The sequence below is a fragment of the Schistocerca piceifrons genome, chromosome 1 (assembly GCF_021461385.2).
Source record: "Schistocerca piceifrons isolate TAMUIC-IGC-003096 chromosome 1, iqSchPice1.1, whole genome shotgun sequence".
NCBI lineage: Eukaryota > Metazoa > Arthropoda > Insecta > Orthoptera > Acrididae > Schistocerca > Schistocerca piceifrons.
This window is the reverse complement of record NC_060138.1, coordinates 1,106,377,202-1,106,390,873: the sequence shown is the minus strand read 5'-3', so window position 1 is coordinate 1,106,390,873 and position 13,672 is coordinate 1,106,377,202. Positions and strand designations below refer to the sequence as shown.

The window sequence follows — 13,672 nt, the reverse complement described above, 5'->3', positions numbered from 1 at the left end:
GATTTTCTCTGCAAAGAAAAATGGGCTTGTCACCTTATTGTGTATTAGGCCATACCAAACATTAAGCTTCGGGCTACCAGGGATGTGTTCATGTGGTGTGTGTGTTTTCGGACCCCCTAATCCTAATGTTTCGGCGATTCACATGTCCAGAAATGTACAATCTTTAGGAGGAGCAGATTAATCTTTAACGTCCCGTCGACAATGACATCACTGGAGACGGAGCACAAGCTTGGAATAGTGAAGGATGCAGAATGAAAGCGGTTATACCCTTTCGAAGGCGCCATCGCGACATTTGCCTTAAGAGATTCGAGGAAATCACGGAAAACCTAGATTAGGATGGCCGGTCGCGTCGTCCTCCCGAATGCGTGTCCATTGTGCTAACCTCTGCACAACCCCACTCGCTAAAATTTGGAACCTTGCTTCATCCGAAAACAGGCACTTTTTCAGGTAGTCACTGTCAACATTTATGACAGCATAGAACATGCGAACACATACAGCAAAAGACGGTCATCTGGCTGTCGTGCTTGGACCATTAGCACTTCGCATGCAAAAAGACCTAGTTGCGTATAACACTTTATGGACAGTTGACCTTGATTCCGGCAGCTTGCGTGATGCGCGGCAAAACAACTCCTGGGGTCTCCGCAAAAATGCAACTTGCACTATTTCAACAGTGCTTGAGACACAGAGGGACGTCCACTTCAAGAAAGGTATCTGACACTGCCTTAATTTTTAAAGTTCTTGAACCACCTCATTAGTCTTATTTTTGCCGGTAGAGCACTCCATACTGGCGCTGATAATACGCCGGTAGCGTAATCACAGATTTAGATTCTGGATACCAAATGACACATCGCGCCTTCTCCTGATTTGTCTCCGTTTTCACGCACTCAAAGTCAAATCTGCAACAAAAGAAAAAGATGAAATCCTCTGAGAACTGTGAAACGTTTTACAACAAATTAAGATTCTCAGTCTCTAATTGTGTACAAAGCTATGATTTTTTTTAAATGATAGAGGCCTGTTATGGACACTCTGCACAAAAAAATATAAAAAACAGTTATTCTTGTCTCTTAGTATCCAGTAGTATGTGTAACACAGTTGAAACATGCTGATCTACTGTATGACATGCAGGCCATTTGCATTGACCACCCTTCTTGAGGAATGCGACTTCAGCCATTTATATATGTGAAACATTCTGCTTGTATTGCTAGGGGGAATGACTGTCTGATGACCTGACAGAAAAAGAAATAGCAGTCGATATGTAAGACAAATGGAAGGGTGTCCAACTTCTTAGCTTACGTAGACCACACTGGAAGAAGATGGGTATTTTGGTGCGGCACATAAAATTCTTAACACTAACAAAAACCGCTGAGCAACAAAAAAAGAGGGCGAGAGAACGGTCGGAGACACAAACTTAATCAACTAATTTAAAATTTATTGATTTGTGATTCTCTCATCTAAAAATGCAAGCCGGAATTAATTTGATATTTTATATATGAGGTTTCATTACCTTCAGATCGTCACAAAAACGGAATATTATGCATTCTTTTTTCTCGAGTGTGTGAGAGATGGGTCGAATTGGTACTTGCTTTGGGCCGCAGGCAGTGTGTTGGACACCTATGACTTAGGGGATACAGTATTAGAGCCATAATTTCACAGAGCTTTGGAAGATGTGGGATCAAATAAGGCAGACGTCACAGGTAACATTCCTTTGAAATGTCTAAAATCGTTAGGAAATGTGGCAACCAAATGAGTGTTCAAGTTTATTTGTAAAATCTTTGAGATTGTAGACATAGCATCAGACTATCTGGAATATAGCAAGGGCCGATAACTGCGAGAACACACCTTCAATCAATTTAGCAGCTCATGCATCGAAGTTGCTGACAAGAATAATATACAACAGAAGAACAAAGAAAGTTTAGGATCTGTTACATGTTGAATAGTTTAGCTTTAGGAAAGGTAATTAAGCCTTAAGAGAAATAAAGACACGTTCACAGGATCTGTCGCATAGGATCTGTCGACCTAAAAAAGCAGTTCGGCAATGAAAAATTGTACAAGGTGTTAGGCATTCTCATAAACACTGGTGTGCGCTATATAGAAAGACATATAATACACACTAAGAACAAGAATCGAGAGGCAATAATAAGACTGGAAGACCAAGGACGCCGTGCTCTTATAAAAAAGGATTAAAACCGTGATGTAGCTTCTCGTTCCTACATTTCAATCTATACATCGAACAAGCAAATGACGGAAATAATAAAAGGTTCAAGAGTGAAATTAAAATTGAGGCTGAAAGCATATCAAGGATAAGCTTCGCTGATGACATTGTTATCATCAGTGAAAGTGAAAAAGAATGATAGGACGTGTTGAATGGAATGAAGAGTCTATTACCGACACACTATGGATTGAGATCAAACCAGAGGAAAACGAAAGTAATGACTAGTAGCAGAAAAAGGATCAGCAATGAACATAACATCAAAAGTGGGAACCACGAAACAGACAAACTGAAGAAATTCTGCTATCTGGCGGACGAAGTGACGAGGACATAAAGGAATAGACTAGCACAGCTAAACTGGGCATTCCTAGTCGAAAGAAATGTGCTAGTATCAAACATAGATCCTAATTTGAGAACGATATTTCTCAGAATGTACATTTGGGGCTCATGGTTGTGTGGAAGTACATCGTGTACAGCTGGAAAACCGGAAAAGAAAACAATCAAAGCGTTTCGTATGTGGTACTATAAAATGCTTTTGAAATTAGGTTGACTGGTAGACTGATAGATCGGCAAGGAGGGGAACATGTTGGGAACATTGACAAAAGAAGGGACAGGATGGTAGAACATCTTAAGGCATCAGACAATGGTTCCTTAGTACTTGAGGAAGTTGTAGCGGGTAAAAACTGTAGAGGAAGACAGAGGCTGAATAACATCCAACAAATAGTTGAGGACGTATGGATCAAGTGCTACTCTGAGATGAAGTGGTTGGCACAATACAGCGGTCCACATCTAACCAACAGAAGACTAATTATTGCTCTCCCCTCCCCTCCCCTTCCCCCCCCCCCCCCAAGCAAACAAAACTCCAGTATCAATAAAAGTGGTCTACGACATGAAACTCGCCTCTTCCGCGCAGCAGCTCAGTTCTGTACCACTTATCCTCCGTATTACAAATTTTAAACTATTAATTACATTAAGCAACGACTACAAGAAGATTTTGACAAAAAGTAAACAATTGGTTATTTTAAGGAGTTGGTTTCAATTTGGAATAAAATTTTAAAAATTTTCACAAACTTAACCTTCATTGCCAAAGGGCGTTGCTGCAGTGGTAACACCGGTTCCCGTCAGATCACCGAAGTTAAGCGCTGTTGGGCTGGGCTAGCACTTGGATGGGTGACCATCCGGTCTGCCGAGCGCTGTTGGCACGCCGGGTACACTCAGCCCCTGTAAGGCAAACTGAGGAGCTACTTGATCGAGAAGTAGCGGCTCCAGTAGCGGAAATTGACATACGGCCGGGAGAGTGGTGTGCTGATCACATGCCCCAACATTTCCGCATCCAGTGACCCCTGCGGGCTGAGGATGACACGGCGGCCGGTCGGTACTTTTGAGCCTTCATGGCCTGTGCGGGAGGGGTTTAGTTTTTTAACCTTTATTATCATAGTAAGCAATAAATACAATAATAAATTGACGTCATGTTAAGAATCAATTGTTTTAAGCAGCTGGTTTCACTTTGGAGCCACTGGAACATACAATTTTCAGATACCCATTATTTTACGTGATATATTTGAAAGCAAATTCGCATTTTCCTAGGTGCTATCCCAAATCTCGAAACATCGATTAATACATAATGTCTAATGCAAATTATAGTTCTATCTAACAAGCAATAATAGGCCTAAAATTTAATAAATTTTTCACCAAAACTACATACTACCTCAGTGGTTTCATTTCGAAACTACTCATAAAACTTTAGTATGCATTCAAATTTAGGTTACAGTAACTTTAGACATATTTATTTTCACTGTCAAAAAATGGTTCAAATGGCTCTGAGCACTATAGGACTCAACTTCTGTGGTCATCAGTCCCCGAGAACTTAGAACTACTTAAACCTATCTAACCTAAGGACATCACACACATCCATGCCCGAAGCAGGATTCGAACCTGCGACCGTAGAAGCAGCGCGGCTCCGGACTGGAGCGCCTAGAACCGCACAGCCACCGCGGCCGGCTTTCACTGTCAATTATCTCCCCAAAATGGCCACTAAAAACAAGCATAATTTCATTTCATGCACCAGCACTGGTGGTTTCATGCTAAAGGCAACGAAATTTAAAAATGGTGGTTTCAGATACAAAGCACTGGTACTCAAAGGTTTAACCTAGTGTTTGTCTCGAGAGTCATGTGAGGCATGCCTCACGCTGTGGCGACCCCACATCCACCAGTTGAGACGCGACCGTCATAAACCACAAGAAGAGTTATCCCATTTGAGGATCTGCCGTATATGACCCCCAATGTCACTGCTATATGCGCCGTAAGGCGCGGGTGCAGACAGGTGATCATAACAGCACGTCACGAGTTGAACGTGAGTTGATCAACTGTGAGGAACACATTAGTCATACTGTATCGTAAATTACCCAAACATTAGTGTTTCTGAGGTCAATGATGTCAAGGATGGATCTTCAGTATCGGAGAGACGATGTTCCATTCGCGTAATCCACCGCAGAGAACGGCCACATGTGTTTGACAAACGGACGTCACGCAGACCCATACAGGCCGATCGACGCAGTTCACCACAGATTTGAATGTGGGTCATCAGGAAACAATTTATGCCAGCACTGTGCGGAGACAGAAAAACTGTATACTCTCCAGCAGCTGATGCCCGACTCGTGTCCGTTTGCTGACACCTCCACACACACAACTCAACGGTTGACACCACCTCAACAATATTGAGAACAGAATACAAAATTCGGAGACATTACTTTTCAGCACATCCTGTCACATGTGTTGCGGCATTTCTTAGATGTTATTTGATAATGATTTGAAAAAAAAAAAAGAAAACAGCAGGCTTGATAAATATATTAAGGCTGTGTAACTACACTCCTGGAAATGGAAAACAGAACACATTGACACCGGTGTGTCAGACCCACCATACTTGCTCCGGATACTGCGAGAGGGCTGTACAACCAATGATCACACGCACGGCACAGCGGACACACCAGGAACCGCGGTGTTGGCCGTCGAATGGCGCTAGCTGCGCAGCATTTGTGCACCGCCGCCGTCAGTGTCAGCCAGTTTGCCGTGCCATACGGAGCTCCATCGCAGTCTTTAACACTGGTAGCATGCCGCGACAGCGTGGACGTGAACCGTATGTGCAGTTGATGGACTTTGAGCGAGGGCGTATAGTGGGCATGCGGGAGGCCGGGTGGACGTACCGCCGAATTGCTCAACACGTGGGGCGTGAGGTCTCCACAGTACATCGATGTTGTCGCCAGTGGTCGGCGGAAGGTGCACGTGCCCGTCGACCTGGGACCGGACCGCAACGACGCACGGATGCACGCCAAGACCGTAGGATCCTACGCAGTGCCGTAGGGGACCGCACCGCCACTTCCCAGCAAGTTAGGGACACTGTTGCTCCTGGGGTATCGGCGAGGACCATTCGCAACCGTCTCCATGAAGCTGGGCTACGGTGCCGCACACCGTTAGGCCGTCTTCCGCTCACGCCCCAACATCGTGCAGCCCGCCTCCAGTGGTGTCGCGACAGGCGTGAATGGAGGGACGAATGGAGACGTGTCGTCTTCAGCGATGAGAGTCGCTTCTGCCTTGGTGCCGATGATGGTCGTATGCGTGTTTGGCGCCGTGCAGGTGAGCGCCACAATCAGGACTGCATACGACCGAGGCACACAGGGCCAACACCCGGCATCATGGTGTGGGGAGCGATCTCCTACACTGGCCGTACACCACTGGTGATCGTCGAAGGGACACTGAATAGTGCACGGTACATCCAAACCGTCATCGAACCCATCGTTCTACCATTCCTAGACCGGCAAGGGAACTTGCTGTTCCAACAGGACAATGCACGTCCGCGTGTATCCCGTGCCACCCAACGTGCTCTAGAAGGTGTAAGTCAACTACCCTGGCCAGCAAGATCTCCAGATCTGTCCCCCATTGAGCATGTTTGGGACTGGATGAAGCGTCGTCTCACGCGGTCTGCACGTCCAGCACGAACGCTGGTCCAACTGAGGCGCCAGGTGGAAATGGCATGGCAAGCCGTTCCACAGGACTACATCCAGCATCTCTACGATCGTCTCCATGGGAGAATAGGAGCCTGCACTGCTGCGAAAGGTGGATATACACTGCACTAGTGCCGACATTGTGCATGCTCTGTTGCCTGTGTCTATGTGCCTGTGGTTCTGTCAGTGTGATCATGTGATGTATCTGACCCCAGGAATGTGTCAATAAAGTTTCCCCTTCCTGCGACAATGAATTCACGGTGTTCTTATTTCAATTTCCAGGAGTGTATTTGCGAACAAAATTATCCTCAAATTCTGTCAGTTTCCCCAATTCTGCTGACAAGTCTACCAACCCCTGTATCCACCAATCCCCAAGTGTACCAGCCACTCCAATCCGGCTAGCCCACCATTTCTGTTAGCCCCTCATTTCTGCTAGCCTCCCATTTCTCCTAGCCCCCAATTCAGATAGTCCCCCTATTCAGCTAGCCTTCAATTTTGCTTGCCCTCCCCCTGTCTACCACCAAGTCTTTTAGTGACCAATACCATTACTCAAGACCACTATTCCTCAATGTCACTACACTTCAAGGCCACGCTAGTCCTCAAGGCCACTATAGCGCCAGTTTTACTAGCATCCAGTTCTGCTAGTCCCCCCCTCTCCCCTTGTGGAGGGGGGGGGGGGGAGGTGTGGCGGCTCCACAAGTCTGCATGTGACTGAGACCACTACTCCTCAAGGCTGCTATTCTTCGAGACCACTACCCGTCAAGACCATTTAGTGAACTAACCCCCAGGATCAGTAACCCAAAGTCTGGTAGCCTCTAAGCCTATTAGCCTTAGATCCCTTAGCCCCTATGTGCCTTATCCTAAGTCAGCCGGATCATACGTCTGCTCAGACCGGAATCCACCCAATCTCGTATTGTTTATGCTGCTGGTTTTGTTGCAGGTGGTGAACTCGGGAGAGGCGGCTACGTTCAACTGCACAGTGTCTGGCTCACCAGTGGCCAGCGTGGAGTGGCTGCACAACGCGGAGCCCCTGCCTGCTGGTCGCGCGAGGCTGTTGTCCCCGCTGGTGCTCCATGTCACTGCAGCGTCGCGAGCCCACCGCGGCGTCTACCAGTGCGTCGCCAGGGGCAACGGAGACAGCGCCCAGGCCAGCGCGGAACTCAGGCTCGGAGGTAAGCGAGCTGCGCAGTCGGCTAGCCAGAACATACCGTGCCGGACAGCTTGCGGTTAGCTCACATAGAGACACAATGGCTCAATAATGAAAGAGCACCACCCTGGCATATTACACTGCAGCACGTACAAGGTGTCAGTCCGACGGTACTACGGAATGGAAATACACTACTGGCCATTAAAATTGCTACACCATGATGATCACGTGCTACAGACGCGGAATGTAACCGACAGGAAGAAGATGCTGTGATATGCAAATGATTAGCTTTTCAGAGCATTCACACAAGGTTGGCGCCGGTGGCGACACCTACAACGTGCTGACATGAGGAAAGTTTCTAACCGATTTCTCACACACAAACAGTAGTTGACCGGCATTCGGACTGGCCGTGCGGTTCTAGGCGCTACAGTCTGGAACCGCGTGACCGCTACGGTCGCAGGTTCTAATCCTGCCTCGGGCATGGATGTGTGTGGTGTCCTTAGGCTAGTTAGGATTAAGTAGTTCTAAGTTCTAGGGGACTGATGACCATAGCAGTTAAGTCCCATAGTACGCAGAGCCATTTGAACCATTTTTTTGACCGGCATTGCCTGGTGAAACGTTGTTGGGATGCCTCGTGTAAGGAGGAGAAATGCGTACCATCATGTTTCCGAATTTGATAAAGGTCGGATTGTAGCCTATCGTGATTGCGGTTCATCGTATCGCGACATTGCTGCTCGCGTTGGTCGAGATCCAATGACTGTTAGCAGAATATGGAATCGGTGGGTTCAGGAGGGTAATGAGGAACGCCGTGCTGGATCCCAACGGCCTCATATCACTACCAGTCAAAATGACAGGCATCTTATCCGTATGGCCGTAACGGATCGTGCAGCCACGTCTCGATCCCTGAGTCAACAGATGGGGACGTTTGCAAGACAACAACCATCTGCACGAACAGTTCGACGACGTTTGCAGCAGCATGGACTATCAGCTCGGAGATCATGGCTGCGGTTACCCTTGACGCTACATCCCAGACAGAAGCGCCTGCGATGGTGTACTCAACGACGAACCTGGGTGCACGAATGGCAAATCGTCATTTTTTCAGATGAACCCAGGTTCTGTTTACAGCATCCCGATGGTCGCATGCGTGTTTGGCAACATCACGGTGAACGCCCATTGGAAGTGTGTATTTGTCATCGCCATACTGGCGTATCACCCGTCGTGATGGTATGGGGGTGCCATTGTTTACACGTCTCGGTCACCTCTTGTTCGCATTGACGCCACTTTTCACAGTGGACGTTACATTTCAGATGTGTTACGACCCGTGGCTCTATCTTTCATTCGATCCCTGCGTAACCCTTCATTTCAGCAGGATAATGCACGACCGCATGTTGGAGGTCCTGTACGGGCCTTTCTGGATACAGAAAATGTTCGACTGCTGCCCTGGCCAGCACATTCTACAGATCTCTCATCAACTGAAAGCGTCTGGTCAATGGTGGCCGAGCAACTGGCTCGTCACAATACGCCAGTCACAACTCTTGATGAACTGTGGTATTGTATTGAAGCTGCATGGGCAGCTGTACCTGTACACGCCATCCAAGCTCTGTTTGACTCAATGCCCAGGCGTATCAAGGCCATTATTATGGCCAGTAGTGGTTGCTCTGGGTACTGATTTCTCAGGATCTATGCACCCAAATTGCGTGAAAATGTAATCACATGTCAGTTCTAGTATAATATATTTGTCCAATGAATACCTGTTTATCATCTGCATTTCTTCTTGGTGTAGCAATTTTAATGTCTAGTGTGTTATTACAAATGTTTAATTCAATATGTCTCTTGGAGAAAACATCAATCGTTCTCAACAAATCCTTCCAGGCTTACAGTTCTTTACTCTCCTTAGTTCGTACTAGGGGCATTTGAAGAGTCCGTGCAAAGTCCGAGAGATGGCACCACCGGCGCGTATCGAGGTCATGTTTAGTTAGTAGCATCTTTGGAAAGAACGCACACCAAGGTTCAGCCATATTGTTCTATTTCTTTGTGGTTGGTATCTGTGTGAATCAAGGAAGTCGAGTGATTGTCAAAAAATGGACGAAGGAGAAACGTTACTTCATGAAAGGCAAAACGACTCAGGAGACTAAAGACAAGTTTTATAAACATTACGATGACTCTGCACCTTCGATTAGAACAGTTTATAAGTGGTTTCAAAATATAAGCACAAGTGATGCTGGACGATCTGGACGCCCTGTGGAGGTTACGACTCCAGAAATCATTGATAAAATCCATGGTATGGTGATGGAAGGCAGAAGAGTCAAGGTGCGTGAGATTGCTAGTGCTGTGAGCATCTCGAATGAACGGGTACATAATATTTTGCATAAACATTTGGACATGAGAAAGCTATCCGCAAGATGGGTTCCGCGATTGCTCACCCTTGACCAAAAACGGAATCGTGTGAAGTGTTGCAAGGATGATTTGCAGCTGTTCAGGAAGAATCCGCAGGACTTTAAGCGTCGTTTCGTCACTGTGGATGAAACATGGATGCATTACTATACTCCCGAGTCCAAACAACGATCTAAAAAATGGGTTACCAAGGGAGAATCTGCACCAAAAGGGCGAAGACCAGTCCTTCGGCCGAAAGGTTATGGCGACTGTCTTTTGGGATTCGCAAGGGATATTCCCCATCGCCTATCTGGAAGAGGGTAAAACTATTACAGGTGCATATTATTCATCGTTATTGGACCATTTGAAAACTGAGCTGCAAGAAAAACGCCGGCGATTGGACCGCAGCACACACCTCAGCAGTTGTGGTCGCAAATTTAATGGAAATAGGATTCCAACTCGTTTCACATACCCCCTGTTCTCCAGACATGGCTCCCTGGGACTACTATTGGTTCCCCAATTTGAAGAAATGGCTGGCGGGACAAAGATTTTATTCAAACGGGGAGGTGATTGCAGCAACGATTAGCTATTTTGCAGACTTGGATAATTCCTGATATTCGGAAGGGATCAACAAATTGGAACAGCGTTGGACGAAGTGTATAAGTCTAAAAAGAGACTATGTAGAAAAACAAGAAAGGCTTACCCAAAACAAGTAAGTAGTTCTTATTTTTACACGGACTTTTCAAACGCCTCTCGTACTTCTGCGATACCAGCTCTTCTTGTCCAGCAGAAGCAGATCATAGGTGGAGATGGGGACGGGATCAGCGCTCTTAAGTTGCTTCCAGCCAGTCTTTTTTTGTGTGCTGAAGAAAATGTGATAAATATGAAGCAGAGTGTTATAAAGTTCTCCAGTTAGAGATTTACGGTCACTGCACAGGACTTCATACTTTATTTCGTAACAGGACTTTCAGTGATTGCCCCGGTTACCGAAAATATAGACCAGATGACATCGTAGGCAGGCTTCGGTAATCTACACTACTGGTCATTAAATTTGCTACAACAAGATTAAATGCAGATGATAAACGGGTATTCAAGGGACAAATATATTATACTAAAACTGACGTGTGATTAGATTTTCACGTAATTTGGGTACATGGATCCTGAGAAATCAGAACCGCAATAACGGCCTTGATACGCCTGGGCATTGAGTCAAACAGATCTTGGATGGCGTGTACAGGTACAGCTGCCAATGCAGCTTCAACACGATACCACAGTTCATCAAGAGTAGTGACTGGCGTATTGTGACGAGCCAGTTGCATGGCCGCCATTGACCAGACGTTTTCAATTGGTGAGAGATCTGGACAAAGTGCTGGCCAGGGCAGCAGTCGAACATTTTTTGTATCCAGAAAGGCCCGTACAGGACCTCAACATGCGGTCGTGCATTATCCTGCTGAAATGTGGGGTTCCACAGGGATCGAATGAAAGACACAGCCACGGGTCGTAACACATCTGAAATGTAACGTCCACTGTGAAAAGTGCCGTCAATGCGAACAAGAGGTGACCGAGACGTGTAACCAACGGCACCCCATATCATCACGCTGGGTGATACGCCATTACGGCGATGACGAATTCACGCTTCCAATGTGCTTTCACCGCGATGTCGCCAAAGACGGATGTGACCGTCGTGATGCTGTAAACAGAACCTGGATTCATCCGAAAAAATAACGTTTTGCCATTCGTGCACCCAGGTTTGTCGTTGAGTACACCATCGCAAGGGCTCCTGTCTGTGATGCAGTGTCAAGGGTAACCGCAGCCATGGTCTCCCAGCTGATAGTCCATGCTGCTGCTAACGTCGTCGAACTCTTCGTGCAGATGGCTGTTGTCTTGCTAACGTCCCCATTTGTTGACTCAGGGATCGAGACGTGGCTGCACGATCCGTTACAGCCATGCGGATAAGATGCCCGTCATCTCGACTGCTAGTGATACGAGGCCGTTGGGATCCAGCACGGCGTTCCTCATTACCCTCCGGAACCCACCGATTCCATATTCTGCTAACAGTCATTGGATCTTGACCAACGCGAGCAGCAATGTCGCGAAACGATAAACCGCAATCGCGATAGGCTACAATCCGACCTTTATCAAAGTCGGAAACGTGATGGTACGCATTTCTCCTCCTTACACGAGGCACCACATCAACGTTTCACCAGGCAATGCCGGTCAACTGCTGTTTGTGTATGAGAAATCGGTTGGAACTTTCCTCATGTCAGCACGTTGTAGGTGTCGCCACCGGCGCCAACCATGTGTGAATGCTCTGAAAAGCTAATCATTTGCATATCACAGCATCTTCTTCCTGTCGGTTAAATTTCGCGTCCGTAGCACGTCGTCTTCATGGTGCAGCAATTTTGATATCCAATAGTGAAAGTGCTATAAGCATATTTCCAGGATATCAGCGCCATGTAGACTGACGTGCAGACAACTGTGCGGTTTTTCGGGTGTGATTCTGACGGCGTTTTGCCGCGACAGATGCTCGCTTAGCTGGCGATTCCATCTCTCGCATAAATTCTGCCCATATCCATCATTCCCCCCAACCCTTTCCCTTACTAGCAACTGCTACACCACTGCTCTGCCATGAGAGCCACTTCATCGCTCATACATAATGAGAGCAATTAATCATGGAGATAAATTGAACACCTTGTTTATAAACATGGCTGCCACTCTAAAAGCCATGGCCGTACAGGTATAATGTCATGTACTGTTATTTTTTGCTGCTGACACTTTATCTAATTAGTTGTCTGCAGAGGCAAAAGCTGTTTAATGGTGTAACGAATCATATCAAAAGAATGTTATGTAGCATATTGCAGTTACCACCCAAATTAATTGATGGAGATAAAAACTGTGGTGCTATGTGTATAAAAAAATGCAGATAGTATTACGAAGGCACACATGGCAAGTAATTCAAATGACAGGCATGGGACGTAAAGGTTCATTTACAGTCTATTTTTCCCAATTCGGTTAGATGTGGAGAGTATACTGGAAAAGATTGAAAAGATGGTCAATTATAGATATGCAAATATAATGTATAATTATAAACCTATAAGGAAATACGGTAATGAAAGACCATATAAAATATCCAAACATCAATTTTGATATATCTGAAGATGGGACAGTCTTTTTCTTCTAGCGACGAATGCCTTGAGGAGCTGAAAATACCAGGATACCCAGGATGCAGATATACCACATGAAAATTCATGTGCAGCAGATAAATTTGTGCATTGTGCCAGGAACAATGTAATAACAGCTTCACTGGGTCAACATTCAGTCGCCATTAGTCATTGTGTGAGGCGACAATTCCTTTATTGAAGAGCGATGCAGTCGTCTTTCTAACTGCCATTGCAGTCTTTTGAAATCGTAAGACACATGGCTATAAAACCACCTAATCATGAGGTGTATATCTTACCTGAGTGTATTTCTTAAATTGACACAGCGGTGCAGAGACATGAAAATAATACGACTCTCTGTTGTAAAGCAAGCCTGATCAATTAAGGAGACCGCAGTCGCAGTAAATTAACTAGTGCAGCGGAACAGGTGTATAACGCTGGTTAATTATAATTCTGTACAACATTATCAATAAACTGATATGTATTCATCAGTTTAGTCTCATGCAGATTTAGAATTACCGTTTGATGGCGCTAACAGCGTAATAGTAAATGCCAATATAGAAAAACTGCGCGAGATGGGAAGTGACGAGAAGTATGTGGTGTAACACGTAAGTTCAGGTCTCATATCTAAAGTTATTTGCTTGCACAACTGCAGATTAAACTTATTCCAAGCCCAAATTTATTAGATACGTCCTATTCTTCAACTGTCGAGGCAAATACTGCATACCATATATTATATAAAGTTAAAAGTTCGTTTCTGTGCAAACGCTACCCTGTTACACTA

The 13,672-nt window shown here is 45.8% G+C and overlaps 1 protein-coding gene across 1 annotated transcript in view; it reads left to right on the top strand.

The window, feature by feature from the left end:
• Nucleotides 1–13,672, top strand: part of LOC124777987 (Down syndrome cell adhesion molecule-like protein Dscam2) — a 481,000-nt gene that overhangs the window by 140,169 nt on the left and 327,159 nt on the right. The window contains exon 3 of the mRNA XM_047253558.1: nucleotides 7,151–7,382. Within this exon, the coding sequence (XP_047109514.1) occupies nucleotides 7,151–7,382 (232 nt within the window). The remainder of the gene's footprint in view (nucleotides 1–7,150; nucleotides 7,383–13,672) is intronic.